The 18,563-nt window shown below is 40.7% G+C and overlaps 1 protein-coding gene across 1 annotated transcript; it reads left to right on the top strand.

The window, feature by feature from the left end:
- Positions 1-1,431: 1,431 nt before the first annotated feature.
- Positions 1,432-17,976, top strand: SLC7A9 (solute carrier family 7 member 9; the record flags this gene model as incomplete). The annotated part of the gene is made up of 12 exons (XM_081335994.1): positions 1,432-1,530; positions 4,049-4,196; positions 4,776-5,018; positions 5,934-6,059; positions 7,349-7,448; positions 9,045-9,089; positions 10,107-10,230; positions 11,043-11,146; positions 13,845-13,941; positions 14,682-14,831; positions 16,422-16,596; positions 17,912-17,976. 12 exons carry the CDS (start codon positions 1,432-1,434, stop codon positions 17,974-17,976), a joined length of 1,476 nt encoding a protein of 491 aa, XP_081192120.1.
- Between the last annotated feature and the right edge of the window lie 587 nt (positions 17,977-18,563).

Here is an 18,563-nt window from a genome sequence, read left to right as displayed (position 1 = left end):
AGCCAATCTGTCTTTTCCCGTTGACTTTGTTCATGAGAAGGTCACAAAAAAGGGGTCACGTGACACACACACACCCGGGGCATTGCAACCGTCGTAAATATGAGTCAGTTGCCAAGGATCTGAATTTTGATCACGTGAACATGGGAATGCCGCAAGGGCTGCAAGCATGGAAAATGGTCGTAATAGGTCACTTTTTAAAGTGCCCATCTAACTTTGAACACTTCCCTAAATGAACTGTTGTAGTTCAAGGACTATCTGTGACGGAGTTTCTCACGGCAGAAATGCTGAGAATGTATAAAGATGCTCCACAGCTTACAACCGTTCATTTAGCTAGCACTGGAAAAAAGCAGATTTTTTTTCAGTCCTCACCCTTAGGACTATCGTAACACCCTCACGGTCACGTGATCAAAATTTGAGCGCTTGGCAACCAGCATATACGGTATTTACAGTGGTGGGATTCAAATATGTGAACAACCAGTTCTCTGTGTGGATGCCGCTTCCGAAAGTCCGTTCTGGGCCTGGGCAACAAAAAATTAGCTACCAGTTCTGCCAAAGTGGTGCGAACCGGCTGAATCCCACCACTGGGTATTTACGAGGATTGCAGCATCCCAGTGGTGTGTGTGTGTGTGTGTGTCTGTGTGTGACATGTTTGCTATTTGCAACCTTCCCAGCAGGCTTACATCAAGCAAAATCAATGGGGGAAGAAGCCACGTGATTCATTTAACAATTGCAGTGGTTCGTTTATCAATTGTGGCAAAAAAAAAGGTCAAAATTGGTGTTGGGTCACTTAACACCCACCTTGCTTGGCAATGGAAATTCTGTCGCTGTTGTGGTCTTAAGTTGAGGACTTCCCATATAGGCAACTTTCCCTTAACCAATGAGCTTGGGAAATAAAAATAAAAATGCCTATTTATTCATTCATTCATTCATTCATTGTATTTATTTTATTTATTTAGCATGTGGCACAGAGTACATGGATAAGAGTGGTAAAAATATATAACTATATGAAAGGAGCACATAACATTATGGTACGTGTAAGATGGAAAAAATGCCCCAGATTTTAGCTTTCGCTGTAACAGAAACATTTCCGAGGGATGGTAGCATTTTTCTGCCCTCGGTCTGAATGGGAGAGAATTTCACTCCATTTCACAGACCTTCTGAATTATTGCTTGAAAAGGATGACTTATCAGAAACACTTTTGGATCCTTGTGAATTTGGAGTTTTCAACTGCTGTACTCCATCCATCCGCTGGTAATTACTTCGTTTTCATCATGTAACTAGGCCGCTTGTCTTCATTGGATTAAAATCAAAGGACTGGAGTTCTAATGAAGCATCTAGATAACATTTGGTTATTAATGTAATTATTGTTAACTTTTGTGCTCTTTGCAGAGATTGCTGATATTAGCAGGTTTGTCAATGCTAAGAAAGCCGATGGAGAACGTAAGACATAGAAAACAAAGTTCAAGCCAGGCTCTTGATGATCTGTCGGTTACAAGCAAGAAACCTAAATCCACGAACTTACAGAAAGAGGCAAGATTTGTGTAATGTATTCTTTTAAAGTAATTTACAGATCAAGTTCAATTTTTCTCCTTGGTTGCAACACTGTAGGTACAATTTCTCCTTTATTGATTTTGATTTTGCAGATAATAGCACAATGCTGTTCTTATTACCTTCCATATCAACGAGGGATTCCAGGTATAGCATTTTCCCACCTAGGTTCAAATTGGACCCCCCACAAAACAACAACAACAGGAGAGGCTTAACATCTTTCCATGAGGTCTGGTACAGAAGGAGGAGGCAAGCAAAGAGCATCCATTACAGGGATCACAAGAGCTTTGCTGAGTTACACCATAAAGGCTCATCCTAGTCATAGTGTCTGGGTCATCCATATGGATTCTGAAAGGTGACAACGCTTTTCCACTTTTGTTAAGCCTCATTGGGAGGACAACCAAACAGTATCTTCTTTCTCCTTCCTAATGCCAGCATTTGATTCACATCATACATGAAACAAGAAATCATACACTACTAGGTGAACGTTCCATTTCTATAGTGCCAAAAGAGCAATCCAAGCACACACACCCCTCTCCATGTTAACACGTTAATTAGTAGGAAGGTGATGGGTGAATAGGTTACCAAAGTTCACAAGAACTTTTTTAAAAATCTTCTGCTGTCAGGAATGTTGGGTTAATGTTTGCATGGTAGCCCAAGCTCTTAATTTGTATTGTTGAAAAGGACAGGAGTCTGATTTATGCATGAGTTTTCTCTGTCTAATTATTTGGTGGGTTTGGGTATCAGAAAAGATAGATAAAGCACAGGGCATTGATTACATCACATTCCTTATCCATAAAAGAAAGTGGCTTGGTTTCGCCAAGAATTGAAACAATACATTTCACATAAATAGTTGGTTCTAGGAAAGATAGGAAAGAACTGATCTACTTTACCAGCAGAAACAAATTGGGCTGAAGGTAAATTAGCTAACCACATATTTGATCCTGGAAATATGGAATGAATTTGCTTTTCTTTTTGAACACTTAAGAGAATCTTAATAATGTGTCAGAAGGCTAAACAAATCTTCTGGAGAGATTCCATCAGAATTCCCACTTACTGTTTCTGATGATTGGGAACCCATCTAACACATCTAGAACAAAAGAGATTAGAAAAGCTGTTTTAGTACCATTTAGTTCAAAGCAGATAGAGTCCTATTAGATTAGGCCAAAGATAGACCTAACGGAGGCATTTTCTTTCCAAACAAGCCAATGAAATGCTTCCAGACCACTTCTAGGTACAGCAGCCATTATGATCTATGAATGCTCAATGTGTAGGATGCTTTAACTCAGACTGATGCACTGAGCAGGAAGTTGGGTTGACCTCTTACAACTGGCCACGCCTCGTTAGTCATTCCTCCCCCAAACAAAGCTAGGTGTAAAGTGGATGAAGGGACGCGGTGGCTCAGTGGGTTAGGACACTGAGCTTGTCGATCAGAAGGTCGGCAGTTTGTTGGGTCAAATCCCGAGTGCCGCGTAGCAGAGTGAGCGCCTGTTACTCGTCCCAGCTTCTGCCAACCTAGCAGTTCGAAAGCACGTAAAAATGCAAGTAGAAAAATAGGGACCACTACGGTGGGAAGGTCACAGCGTTCCGTGCGCCTTTGGCATCTAGTCATGCTGGCCACATGACCACAGAGACGTCCTCGGACAAGCGCTGGCTCTTCGGCTTTGAAACGGAGATGAGCACCGGCCCCTAGAGTCGAAAACGACTAGCACGCATGTGCGGGGGAACCTTTACCTTTACCTTTAAAGTGGATGAAAAGAATGAAGTTCTCCATTACTAAAGTCACCCCTGAAACATGGCGATGCAAGAACCTGCCTCTCAAACATCGTTGGGATATTATACCCAAGCCACACCCACTCTTCCTCCCTGACAAGTGAGAAGGAGTCACTGATCTTCAGAACCTCACTGGTCCTCCTCTGGTATAAAAGCTTCTGAGATACCCAACAGACTTGGAGGAAATGGTTGTTAAAGCTATATCTCCCAAAGTGGGACCTTTGCTTTCAATTAATTAGCAGTCAGATACAATACTAAAGCATTACAATTCAGTTAGCAGATGGAGTAGCATGATTGGTGACAATATCTGTATAAAATCCCCCATATCCTACCATGTCTGATCCCTAATGATTGGCTGAAGTCAGGATGAGCTTTCTAGATTGAAAAGTTCTTATGTTTGGAACCCAGGTGAGTCTTCCAGAATGCTACTTGGAGTTCCTTGTGGTAGGAATGAAGGCCAGAAAGAAACAGCAGCACAGACTAACCATCTTGTTTATTATTGACTCTTGTGTTGCACTGTACTGTAGTCAAAAGTTGCAAGTGTGTAAGATTCACAGAGATGCATAGAGAAAAATAATGGTTGTTACTCGTTTTTTTTTCTATCTGACTATTGCTTTACTACCCCTGCAGATCCACTTCTGACGATATCATATAAACAATGCTTGGCTAACCAAACTGTCTCGAATTTATTTGCTTTCTTTCTTTTTTTTCCTTCCTCCCTTTTTAGGTGGGTCTAATCAGTGGAATATGTGTCATCGTCGGAACTGTGATAGGGTCTGGAATTTTTATTTCTCCAAAGTCTGTTCTGATTAATGTTGGAGCGATTGGACCTTGCTTGGTTATCTGGGCAGCCTGTGGAGTGTTGGCCACTTTAGGTAAACTGTTTCTCGTGCTCTCCATCTCTTTCTGCGCAGAAAGCCAAGCCAAGCTTCTTTTTCGCACCCTATCTTCCGTGGCTCTGTTGTGATGGAATACAAATTTGACATTTGCCCTCCCAACCCTCATGAACTGCTGATGGGTTACGGAAAGATGGCTTATCACACTAACCTACTTGATCCCTCTTTTGGTGTCTGTTCCTCTGCTGCAAGTCTTGCTCCGCTCAGTCAAGAGAGTAAGCTGCTTACTTCTGGTGGTGGGGTGCAATGGTTACAGTGGCAGAGTTAGCAATGGGGAAATTTCTGCTGACATTCTGCTCATCATCTGCAGGTACCTTCAGGGTATGGTTTTCTTTTTCTCTTCTTTTTTTTTTTAAAAAAACAACACCTCAAAATGGTGGCCATGAGGATACAGTTGAAATTCCATCTGTTGATAATGTGTCTCACATTGGAGAGCCAGATGTACTTAGTTGGCCACCCAGGATTCCTTGAATATGTGCAAAGCTATGTAAATGTGATCCATAAATAAATAAAACTTCCCAGTCTGCCTCGGTATTAATGGTGAAACTCCACTTTCAGGGGCCCTTTGCTTTGCTGAACTCGGCACAACAATAACCAAATCAGGAGCAGAATATCCTTACCTGTTGGAAGCCTTTGGGTCCATTCCTGCGTTCTTGTTTTCCTGGTCTAGTCTCATGGTCATCAAGCCCAGCGCCTTCGCCATTATCTGCCTCACTTTCGCTGAGTATGTGTCGGCTCCATTTTACCCAGGATGTGAGCCTCCCGTGGCGGTCATTAAGTGCCTGGCTACAGCAGCCATTGGTGAGTCTTTGGCCTTAAGGGAGGGAAACCAAGTTAGGGATGGAAGCGGAGGTAGATCTGGAAGAGAATGGAAGAAGAACCCACACACACACGCCTGTGTTACCCATCTGAAAAGAGATTATGGCTTTCTAGAGCAGGGGTGCTCAACCTTGGCAACTTTAAGACTTGTGGACTTCAACTCCCAGAATTCCTCAGCCAGCTTTGGGAGTTGAAGTCCACAAGTATTAAAGTTGCCAAGGTTGAGCACCCCTGCTCTAGATGATATAATTGAGCCCGCTTGATCCAACGGTTAAGGCACCAGGCTAGAAAGCAAGGGGCGGTGAGTTCAAGTCTCGCCTTAGCTGTGAAGCCAGCTTGACTTTGAGCCAGTCATTCTCTTTCGTAGCCCAATCCACCTCACAGAGTTATTGTTGTGGGGAAAATAGGAGGAGGATGGTTGTGTTGGCTATGTTCTTCGCCTTGAGTTATTTGTAAAAAGAATAAAGATGAGATAAATAAATACATGTCATTTTGGTGGATTTCCCATCCTAGTGAAGAAAATCTGTGAACAAAGGGATGGATTGGGAGACATGCTGTAGTTAAGACGCGCTGTATGCAATAATTTTACCTTTCTGTCCTCTTTACAATTACAAATTAGTGGACGTGTCTGGAAAGATCTGAACACCATGCTTTTCTTCCTTAAAGAGTATTTTGTGGTTAGAAAAACAAATATAGAAGAACGATGGCAAAACTTGGGAAGGTTTTAACGAAAGATGACGTTGACGTCGGACCCTCCATAAAATGCGACAAACAAAACAGAGTGATTGCACAATACATGCCTTCTCTGTCCGCATCTACATTTTCAGGCTGGGCTAAGAACTAAAAGTGAGGAAAAAGCCAATGTTTTAAACTATTTTATCATCCTTTGTCTTGCAGTGGCCATTACAGTCTTGAATTCACTGAGTGTGAAATGGACAAGCTATCTTCAGAACATTTTAACTGCTACTAAAATGGTGATTGTCATAATTATCATTGTAAGTGGCATCGTTCTCCTGGCCAAAGGTATGTTGTTGTACGTTATAACCCCTCAAATTGTCAGCAACCAGACGGAGTAGGTCTTCACAATGCAGGATTTCAAGCTAGACTGGCCATAGGGAATTTTTGGAGTAGAAATCCAGTAGATCTGGGGAACGCTAAATGGAAATGATCCCCTGAATGACCCCCTCTTCTTTGTGGGAGCCCCTCGAGTATTGGAACACTGCTATCATGTCACCCCTAGTCCTTCTTTTCTTTAGACTAGCCATACCCATCTCCTAAAACCGTTCTTCATATTGTGGGTGCTCCATCACTGGAGGTTTTTAAGAAGAGACTGGACAGCCACTTGTCTCAAATTGTACAGGGTCTCCTACTTGAGTAGGGGGTTGGACTAGAAGACCTCAAGGTCCCTTCCAACTCTATTCTGATTGATTGATTGAAAAAGCGCGATCTAGACCTCGCGCCCCATGCAAAGACTGGATTTATAGTCTAGTCTGGTCTGGTCTAATCTAGTCTTGTATACAGGTAGTTCTCAGATTATGTCTATAATGAAGCCTATCAATTACAGTTGTAAGTCCTGATGGTCATAAAATGGATCACCCATGTGATCATGTGATCAACCTGATTTTATTAGCTTTTTTGTGGCAGTCATTAAGTGAACCCATTGTTTGCTGTGGGGTGTTTTTGCCAAAAACCAGAAGGAAATGCTGGTTTTCGGCAAAAAATTTATAAATCACAGTCATTTGAGCACTGGACCCTGCAAAGGGCTGTAAATGTGGGCTGGATGCTGAATGCCCAAAATGCAGTCATGTGACCATGTGGGTGATCCTGGTTTTCGGACTTTTGGAACTGGGTTGTAAGTAACTTTTGGGGGTCTATTGTAATTTCAAACGTCACGAAGCAATCAATCATAAGTCAAAGACTACCTGTATCACACTTTTCCTGGGAAAATGCTTGTTTCTTAAATTTCCTTGTAAATGAAGAAAAACACCTCATAACTGTTACTGAAACTTAAAATGGAAGAGTGCTTGTGTGTACGTGTGTGTGTGTGTGTGTGTGTGTGTGTGTGTGTGAGAGAGAGAGAGAGAGAGAGAGAGAGAGAGATTCCTTCCCCTCTACAACATAAACAATGGAAAACACATATTTCAAAAATACTGCATTGCTTTTAAATAATTTGTATCTTATTGCTCAGTGTAAAAAATGCCTACATAGCATCTTGATGGCATCATCAAGAGACTTGATGATTTATTGTTAGAAAAATTTTGTAGGGCCACCTACTGCATACATATTTATACAGAATTTGTTTTGTTTTTCAGGAAACACAAAAAATTTTAACAATTCTTTTGACAGTTCCTCAATTTCTGTGGGTGGCATAAGCCTGGCATTCTACAGTGGACTCTGGGCCTATGATGGATGGTAACTTATTTACATTTTTCTAATTTCCGCTTAAATCATTCCCACCAGGAGATACTTTTGAAGCAGGACACCTGAAAACCACAGCAGTTGAACTCATTTTACATTTTTTGATGTTTCGCAGAGGTGAACGATAAAGTTGAACCCCCCTTCTCCTTTAGCCAGACTTAAGCACAAGGAGCTACAGAATCTCAAACTTCAGCCGGAATGGCTATTTTAGACGGCTTCTAAAAAAAGCTTTGGAAGATGAGCAAAGGCAGGCACAGAGGACTAGTTCTCCTGGCATTGTTGCTAAACCACAATTCTCAGTGTCCCAAGATCAGTGATGTGAAATATTAGGAGTTGCAGTTCAGCCGCATGTGGTGTGCCACCTGAGTCCTCAACTGACGATCAGAAAATTTGTCATTAAATAAAGCAGTCATTAAGTGGGGCATGGCTTGACCGCACCTGATTTTACGACCTTTTTTGGGCCATAGTTGTTGTTAAGTGAGAGATCGCTTGATTGCAACTTGTGACCTTCTCTGCGTGGGGAAGGCAGCGGGAAACACTTTATTTCCTTCTGAAGCTCCACTAAAATGATATAACTAAGGTTATTTTATATAAAATATAGAAATAACATTGTGTCTTAAGTATATAGCAGGAAGGCTCCAGTTAATGGGGAAGACTTTATAGCAAACTGAAGACCTGATGCCTGTAGCATCTTCTTATTAGTTTCCTAGGGATTTTCCATCGGAAAAATCTGTTGCCACAGGAAAGAATGATGGCTACTAACGTGGATAGCCTGTAAAGAGAATTCAGTAAATTCACAATGGACAAACTACCATCAACAGAATACACGTTTACATTAATATCAGAGGAATTAATGCTAGTGGAGACTATATTTTGAACTTGGGCTTCTTACTGGTTGTACAGCAGGGATAGACGTTTAGATGGCATTTCTAGCTGGCTTGTTTGAGATACTTGAATAGGACGTTCCACAGTATTGCCGTGACCGTCATCATACAGGGGCTGCCCCAAAGAAGAGGGAGTCAAGCTATTCTCCAAAGCACCTGGAGGCAGGACAAGAAGCAATGGATGGAAACTGACCAAGGAGAGAAGCAACCTGGAACTAAGGAGGAATTTCCTGACAGAACAATTAACCAGTGGAACAACCTGCCTCCAGAAGCTGTGAATGCTTCAACACTGGAAGTTTTTAAGAAGAGACTGGACAGCCATTTGTCTGATGTGGTATAGGGTTTCCTGCCTGAGCAGGGGGTTGGACTAGAGGACCTCCAAGGTCCCTTCCAACTTTATTGTTATTATAAAACTTTTATTTTCTTCTTGTTGTTCTTCTTGTTCTTGTTCTTGTTCTTGTTCTTCTTCTTCTTGTTCTTCTTCTTGTTGTTCTTCTTCTTCTTATTATTATTATTTATTATTATTATTATTATTATTATTATTATTATTATTATTATTATTATTATTATTATTATTATTATTATTAATTATTATTCTGATGTGGTTTATTAACTCCAATTAGATTCAGTAGAGGTTTCCTTCTAAATCTGCATACTTAGGATTGCAGTTTGGACAGAGTAACTATTGGTATTTCTTTTCTTCCAGGAATCAACTTAATTATATCACAGAAGAGCTTAAAGATCCTTACAGGTAAGGTAGAGAATCTAAAAATGGACATTTCCGCTTGCACCATCCAGGGTCCTGCTTTGAAATAACAGCAATAGTAATGGCACTTAGACTTACAGTATATACTGCTTTACAGTGCTTTACAGCCCTCTCTAAGTGGTTTGCAGAGTAAGTGTATTGCCTCCAACAATTTGGGTCCTCATTTTACTGACCTCAGAAGGATGGAAGGCGGAGTCAACCTTGAGCCGGTCAAATAAGTTGCATGTCATGTAGGGCAGCTATAAACTTTGAAGAAATAAGTAAATACAATGCGGACCGCATAGCCTGTGTCACAATTCTGTGGTCCAACCTCTTTATCATTACAATAAATCTGCATCCTCTGAATCAAAGAGCAATGGTTAGAATTTAGTATTGCAGGCAAACTCTGCCTACTGCCTGGAGTTCGATCCTGACCGGCTCAAGGTTGACTCAGCCTTTCATCCTTCCGAGGTCAGTAAAATGAGGACCCAGATTGTTGGTGTGTGTGTGTGTGTGTGTGTGTGTGGCAATATGCTAACACTGTAAACTGGTTAGAGACTGCTATAAAGCACTGTAAAGTGGTATATAAATGCTATTGCTGTTGCTATTGCTATCTGCAAGAATCTGAGGACTGCCTCAAGGGGCTTGACGTATCTTTTGAATTGGGTAAACCCAACCTCCCACTTTTAATGAAAATTAATTAATAAATGGATTAATAATGCAATCCACCAAAGGTCAGAAAAACCTAAGCAGGAAGATGGTATATTTGGATATTCAATAATCAATAATCTTTGAGAGTATGAAAATGGGAAATAGAAACACCTTTTCTAAAATAGCAATATTTCAGCATCCTGTAAGGACAAACTTTATCAAAATCACTGAGCAGTGCAGAGCACTATCTATAAACCAAGTTCCTTTTCTTTATTAATATTGTTTGTTCAGCTGCAAATATATGGAGATATAATGAACTACCAAGTTTAAATCTACATATGTATTAATGCCATATATTTTCACATTGTTTAGAAATCTACCATTGTCTATCATAATTGGAATCCCCCTGGTCGCGGTGTGTTATCTTTTGATCAATATTTCTTATTTCACCGTCATGACAGCCACAGAACTGTTACAGTCTCAAGCGGTGGCAGTGGTACGTATCATATGGAATTGCTTGGACACAAATTTGTAGTCTTCGTAGCTATCTGTTGTGTAGCCGTGATTCTTTTTTAGGGGGAAGACACAAAATGGCCACACATTTAAACTGAACTGTGTTTAAATTGTCCAAAAAATAAATCTTTTGGGTGGACAAATTTGATCAACTCATTATATAATTTATATCCAAGGGCTATGCTTGGATATGTTTGGTCCTCCAGATCATCTGAAGAACATCTCCAGCAGATGATTATGAAGTGGCTGTCTGGGGGTAATGCTTTAGTACAGATAGTCCTCGACTTACAACAGTTCATTTAGTGACCATTCAAAGTTACAACAGCCCTAGGAAAGGTGACTTACGTCCGTTTTTCACACTTACAACTGTTGCAGCAACCTCATGATCATGTGATCAAAATTCAGACGCTTGGAAACTGACTCGGACTTATGTCGGTTGCAGTGACCCAGGGTCACGGGATCCCATTTTGCGACCTTCTGACATGCAAAGTCAATGGATTTGCTTAACAACCGTGTTACTATTTTGTTGGCAGCAGTGATTCACTTAAGAGTGAGAAAGGTGGCAAAATGGACAACTGTCTTCACTTAGTAACAAAAATGTTGGGTTCTGTTGTGGCCTAAGTTGAGAACTAATTGTAAAGAAGACACCTACGGACCTCACTGAAAAAAAACCCCACCCTTCTTCACAGGATTATACAGATTGAGGCGTGCATTTATAGTATCCGTTTTTCTGCAGCCAGCTTTGCGAGCTTCTCATTTTAAAGGGAGGTGTTTTTTTTCCTTCCATCTCCGCAGACATTTGGGGATCGTGTCCTTTACCCCGCTTCTTGGATTGTTCCTCTCTTTGTGGCATTTTCAGCCCTCGGGGCAGCTAATGGGACTTGCTTCACATCTGGCAGGTAAAACTCAGAACAGTCTGGTCGGTTGTTTTAAGAGTCTAGTTGCTGTATCTTTCATGATAAATGCATCCCCCTGCTATTTAGCTAGAAATGCATGCTATTGCTTTAAAGACACTAAATATGGTGTCATATTTTGCGCTCTGCAAAAGCTAATTAACTCTGTCACCAAGTGAGGCCCTTGCAAAGATGAAAAGCTGTAATTTACAAGTTAACATCTAGAGGTTGAATTTGAGATATTCCTGGCTTTTTTCCAGTCTGGATATATTTCATTCATCAATGCTGCTTTTTAAAACTCCGCAGCCCTGATCCAAACAAAACACAAGAACTTTTTTCTATCAGACCGACACTGAAATCTCATCAGGATGGAAAATTGTGTCTTTGGTGGTTTTTCGGTAGCAAATGAGAAGAGAATTTTGAGCAGGGTCAGACAACAAAGCTACAGACAAATTTTGTGGCTTAATTAGCAGCTCTTGTTTCTCAATGGAGCGGTTCTGTGCTTCTGGGGTGTCTTCTTTAATACTTGCGATCGTTTTTAAGACATGGAAACTGCTATTGCAGCATTTTCTTAAAGAATTGTGCAAATTTAATGGTCTGAAGGAGGATTTCGCAACATCAGTTCAAACCTCTCCAGTTCTGGTGAAAGGGATGTGGTACATTAGGATCACTGAAATATGTGTGTGTATGTGTATATATAGCGAAAGAAGCTTAAATCTGACTTTTTTCACTCTCATTTATTACAGTATAGGCTAGAGCAAGACCCAGTTGGGTGTAATGGTTAAAGCACCAGGCTAGAAACCAAAGGATCTTGAGTTATAGTCCCACCTTGGGCAGAAAGCCAGCTGAGTGACCTTGGGACACACATTTTCTTTCAGCCCTAAAAAGGAATCAGTGCCTCCCCCCCAAAAAAAAATAATTTTAAAAAAATCCTTCAAAATCTTGCCAAGAAAGCTGCAGGGACTTGTCCAGATGGTTGCCAAGGGTCCACATTGACTTGAAGGAATCAAATCAAATAAAAAGTGATCTTTAACGCATTGGAGAGGCGGAATTCATTCCATATCTTGACATTGTCAAGTGCGTTGATCAACTAAATGCCATTTTTCTTTTCCTGCCTCCAAATCTTAATGTTGCATACCATGAAAAATCCAAGCGTTCTGAGAATCACCGTGCGCTTCAAAATGCTGCATTGACTGTTTTTTTTTTCTTTCTGAGCATCAACAGATCTATAGAAGAGAACATTTAGTTCAGCTTGGGCGAGCTTTTCTTACTTTCCGGTGTCAAGCAACGCTGCCCTCAAGCCTTTGTGTCTTTTTGTACAAAACTGTTGACATTATAACAGATTCATCTTGGAGGCATCTGAATAGCCTTTTGTCCGAAATACAGGCTGTCTTTGACTTTCAACAGTTCATTTTGGTGACCGTTCAAAGTTGCAACAGCCCTGAAAAAACAGGGGACCTATGACTGTTTTTCACACTGGCGACCGTTGCAGCATCCCACATGGTCACATGATCAAAATTCAGACACTTGGCAACTGGCTCGTACTTATGATGGTTGCAGTGTCCCCGGGGGTCATGTGATCCTGTTTTGCGACCTTCTGACAAGCAAAGTCAATGGTAAAGCCAGATTCACTTAACAACCGTGTTACTAGTTAACCCCTGCAGTATGTGTAAAAAAAATAATAATCTACTTTTGGTGCCGGCAGCAACGTTACTAGCCTCACTGCAAAGGTGTAACAAAAGGACTGCTGTCGGGGCATTGATATACTCGCCTCCCATTTCAGGGAGTGAGAAAACCAGTAACTGGGAAAAGCCATTGATGTTTTAGACCAGGGGTAGGCAACCTCGGCTCTTTTATGACTCATGGGCTTCAACTCCCAGAATTCCTGAGTCAGCTGACTCAGGAATTCTGGGAGTTGAAGTCCATGAGTCATAAAAGAGCCGAGGTTGCCTACCGCTGTTTTAGACCCAGGATTCTTCCCCTTTTATTATTCAGTCTTGAACAAAACTAGCATTTCTCCTTGCTCATTTTTGTTTCACTTTATTAATAATTTACATACGCAACACTAGGTTTTATCGGTTTTTAAAATGTCCCCTTTGATACTGTCATTACTTCCGAAATAAAACGTTGCTTCTGCTGCCTGATATAAACTATAATCCGAGGCAACTATCCTGTGGTGGGAAAAGGATGATTTAAAAGATTTCCTATTTGAAGAGCCTTGGTGGAGCAGTGGGCTAATGCCTCCTTAAGTAACACCAGCTGCCTGCAATTAGTTCAGGTTCGCATCCCACCAGGCTCAAGGTCGACTCAGCCTTCCATCCTTCCGAGGTAGGTAAAATGAGGACCCAGATTGTTGGGGGCAATAAGCTGACTTTGTGTGTGTGTGAAAGCCCTAATAAGCAGGCATATACATAGAATAAAGGCTACTGCTAAGCTTGTAAGCCGCCCTAAGTCTTCGGAGAAGGGCGGGATATAAATGGAATTAAAATAAATAAAAATAAAATAAATATTTCTATTTCTTGCTATTAACTTAACAGATGCAATCTTTCTCTTCACAACGGTGGCAAGGAAAGTCAAATGGTTCGCATAGCAACATAAATTTTGGGCTCCGTTGTGGTTGTAACCCGAGGATTACCTGTATCTGCGCTTGGTTGTTTTCTTGCAGTCATTTTGTTATCAAACTAGATATATTTTGATTTTCTAGGCTTGCTTATGTAGCCGGGCGTGAAGGACACATGTTAAAGATTCTATCTTACATCAGTGTTAAACGTTTAACGCCGGCACCCTCTGTTATATTTTATGTAAGTATAACAACTCAAATAGCAAACTAAGAATTTCCAGCTTCAAACAAAAATCTATAAAATTTAGCTCTATAATTTAATTTTAATAGAGTAACAGAGTAAGAGTTGGAAGGAACGTTGACCAACCCCGTGCTCAGGCAGGAAACTCTATATCATTTCAGACAAATGTTTTTAGAGGATCCTTGAAATCTCGCAGTATTTCTTATTTGTATTAATTCTTATTCTTCCATTGGTTTCTCTAATGATCTTATATTAAGAAAAAGCTGCATGTTGGAAATCAGTTAGGGAACCTTCGTCTTTAATAACTAATTGTCAGTTACAGCTGATGTCTTCTTGAAAATCATATACAGGCAGTCCCCAAGTTACAACAGTTCATTTAGCGACCGTTCAAACTGGGAAAAAATGACTTATGATCGTTTTACACCTACGACCATTACAGCATCCCCATGGTCATGTGATTTACATTTGGATGCTTGACAACTGACTCATATTTATGACGGTTGCAGCCTCCGTGTGTGTGTGTGTGTGTGTGTGTGTGTGTGTGTGTGTGTGATGTGATCCCCTTTTGCGACTTCTGACAAGCAAAGTCAAGGGAGAAACCAGTTTTGTTAACAACCGTGCTACTAATTTAAGAACTGCAACAATTCACTTAACAGGTGTGATGAGAAAATTCGTAAAACGGGGCAAAACTCACAACTCCTTCCTGTAACACACACCCTTCCGTTTTCTTCTATTTTCAGGGCACGGTAGCATTTTTTTACGTCATCCCGGGAGACATCAACACCCTCATTAACTACTTCAGCTTTGCGGTCTGGTTCTTCTATGGCTTAACTGTCTTGGGACTGATTATTATGCGCTTTACGAGAAAAGATCTGAAAAGGCCTATCAAAGTAAGTATCACCCTAGAACTGAGGAGGAAGGGTTTCATTGGGCAACCATTTCTTGCCTCCTAGTGCAAGCAGAGATGGGAAATTTGACCCTAAAGGTTATTGGGTTACAATTTCCTTACCGCCTCAGCCTGACAGGAAGGGATCCTGAAAGCTGTCATCCAGCAACAGCAGAGCACTGAGAAAATCACAAAGGCATCTTCCAGCTTTCGAGAACTGGTGGCGTGGCTTCACAAGTGCTCACTTGCTCGTTCTTTGGATATTTTGGAGTTCCAATATTTCAGGGGCTGCCCCAAAGAAGTAGGGGTCAACCTATTTTCCAAAGGCAAGACATGGAACAATGGATGGAAACTAATTAAGGAGAGAAGCAGCCTAGAACTGAGGAGAAATTTCCTGATGGAAATGTCAATCAACCAGTGGAACAGCTTGCCTTCAAAAGTTATGGGTGCTCCATCGTTGGAGGCTATTAAGAAGAGACTGGAAAGCCACTTGTGTGGAATAGAGTTTCCTGCTTGAGTAGGTGGTTGGACTAGAAGCCTCCAAGGCCCCTTCCAACTCTGCTATTCTATTATTATTCTGATCTCAACTGCCCACCCAAAGCATCCCTTTTGCTAATCAAGTGCAGTTCAACACTTCCACATATGTTTCTGACCAGGCTTTATGCTGAGGAAAAATTATTTTTCCTGATAACTTTGCTGAAAGTGGATATTTGAAACATGTGATAAATATGACCATCAACAAAGAAATACCTGGGCAAATTTTCTAACTGTATGCCCTGCAAATGAATACCTGGGATAGGCTTACTCATGCCCTGAGCCATAAATAAATACTATGGCTAGCCAGAGTAAGCAGAGAGGTAATATTAGAAGTATTAGGTTGAATGTTCTGTGCCTTTTTAAAATTAAGCCAGCTATCCTATTTGTTTCTCCTTGACAGTGATAGCTTGTTGGAAATTTATAAACTAGTCTCTTTAAGCACTGTTGGCTTCCCAACATCCTTGCTGGGAATCTGAGCTGATGGGCACTGGATATTATCTCAATATTCTAACTAAGGAATGTGTATGGGGTTGGAGTTGACTCCTATGCTCCCTTCTTCATATGAGAAGTCTATTAATGCAGAGAGAAGTTCTTGGGTTCTTCCAATTCTGAAAGTGAAGTCGATCATGCCCTCCACAATTGATAATTGGAGCTACCAGTTTGACTGAAAGCAAAACATTGCCAAGCTAAACACAGGTAGGGTCAGGCAGCTGGCAGATACGGGTCGCCTAGGCAAATTAAGTTCAAATGGAACAAATTGCTGCATGTCGATGGTGTAAACCTGAGGTTCCCAACTGTGGGTGATCGTGAGACGATATTTCAGTGGGTGCGAAAACTAGGTTTTCAAAATTATAACGTATATGCATAGTTCATTGCCATTATTTTGAACTTTTGCGAGAATGTATCAGAAGCGTTCTAGGGGTGCAGGGTATAGAAAAGGTTGGGAGCTGCTGGTGTAAACAGACCATTTTTGGTATCTTCAGCTAGAACTAAGAGGGTTATTTAGCTTTGCCAGCTACATCCAATTATCTAACGGCATATTTGCTCTCTCCTGCAGATACCACTGGTCATCCCTATTCTTGTGGTGCTAGTGGCCATCGTTCTGGTCTTGGCACCTATTATAAGTGAACCTGAGTTGGCATATTTGTACTGTGTCCTATTTATTCTCAGTGGACTTATCTTTTACTTTCTTTTCATCCACTATAAGTTTGGCTGGGCTCAAAAAATCTCAGGTAAGTGCATGGTTTTACGTGGATAGTGAATTTCCACCTAAAAGGGGGGGGGGGGAGTTTTCCCTAAAGAATTTTTTTTTCCTGCTGCCAAAGAAGCAGGAGAATGCAGTCCTTAAAACGTTCATTAAAAGAGGTTATAAGGGATGAATGGAATTGAGCAAAGCATCAACAAAGCAAGGAAAGTTAAATCAGCTTGGGAACTGCCTAGGAATGGAGGTTTTATAAATAGCCTCACTGAACTTTATTGCAAATGGAAGCCACTGGAGAATCATTAGCAAGCCTGCTAAGTTCTAAAATCCAAAATAAAGGTGGATTTCACATTTAATTGCCAGCTCATTTTCTTTCCCTGAAACATCCTTTATGCACTGATGTTACCTAGTCTGGTTTTCAAAACGTCTGTAAGAAAACAACCAAGTTAAGAGAGCACCAGACTCATTTCAGTCTTGAGCTACAACTATTCTCCTTTATTGGTACATTTTTTTTATTGATACAAGCACATGTCTTTAAAAAATAACCATGGTAGAAAACTTAATTCAACACTTTTATAATCTCTTTCCTAGAATAGGAAAAATTGTCTGAGATTCTGACTTCTTCCTTCAGAATATTGTTGAAGACTTTCCTTATTTTTAAACTGGTGGCACTTGTGGGTATCCAAGTATATATTAAATGCTTGCCTTTTCAGAATGGAATTTGCACTTATACCTGTGATAGGATAAAGTCCAATTTGTTAATCTTTTTTGATAATGACGTTTTGATAACAACAGCCTCCTAAATGTTCCTTCACATGTTGTCAGACATCAAGAATCCTTGTCCCTCAAATACTAGGCAAGGATATATCTTTAGACTTTTGCTGCTTAGTTTCTATGCTAAGTGACGACTTGAAATCTTACTCTTTTAAAATGGCTCAAGTCAGGACTTAACTTTGCTAAGCTGAAAGGTTTTGCTAAATTATAAAACACATCATGGGATTAAACTTCAGTGGAACAATCTGCTTTTTGCATAACGGGGTAGTTTTATGGGGTAGGTGGTCAATGATTCTGAACTGACTTTCTGCTATTTCTGGGACCAACGGATAGTGAAGTTGGGAAGAAAATCACATTGAGTTTTAGTTTAGGATGAGCTCAGCATTTACTCTCTGCTATCTTCATAGCAATATGCTATGAAATAAGAATTTGTGAAGAGATCTCTAAATTGATCTTGTTAGCTTGGTCACCACTAGGCTCATGCAGTCAACCTCGATTTGAAACTTCTCCAGAAAAGGGAAAATATTAAAGTAATAGAATATCTGTAACTCCGATAACCTGTGTTATTTCAGAGCCCATCACCATGTATCTCCAGATGTTGCTGGAAGTTGTTCCACCAGAAGAAGCTAGTGAATGAAAAAAGATCCAATTTTTCCTGCTGAAACAGACAGAAACAAGATCCTCAAACTAGCTCAATTTTGCCAAGCAAAATTTAGCACTGGTGCCCTACGGAATATGTAGGAGACAGCAAAGATCTTACAGATTTTTTTTTCATATTTACTTACCGAGGAAGGGGGACATTTTTTTTGCATCCACTGTGATTTAAAGATTTATAGCCAAGCATGGGGAAAAAAAATCAAGAAAGAGGGACTTTCCACTGCTAAATTCAAAAGGAAAAGCATTTAACAATTGAGAATGACCCTTTGGGCAACCTCATAGGACAGTGTGTCTGAGCCACCCATCAACCAACACAGAAGAGGCCAACTCCAAATGGCAGGGAGACGCAAAGATGATGGGTCTGTTTACCTCTAAGAGATGAGGAAGTTAACCAGTCTGTCCTTGGCCTCAGGAGAAGATGAGACAGTGCAATGCTTTCTCTGTACTTAAAAGCATTTTGCAGTTTGTAGTGGATGGGATAATGGGGGCTTATTGGCCTGGCATGAAGTCTAATCCTCACAGCCTAGACAGGAATTTTCTACACTTTTCTGTGTTTTCATACCGGTG

Source organism: Vipera berus (assembly GCF_964194415.1).
Source record: "Vipera berus genome assembly, chromosome: 10".
Classification (NCBI taxonomy): Eukaryota; Metazoa; Chordata; class Lepidosauria; order Squamata; family Viperidae; genus Vipera; species Vipera berus.
Note: the sequence above shows the minus strand (reverse complement) of the source record. Positions and strands in the feature narration are given on the sequence as shown.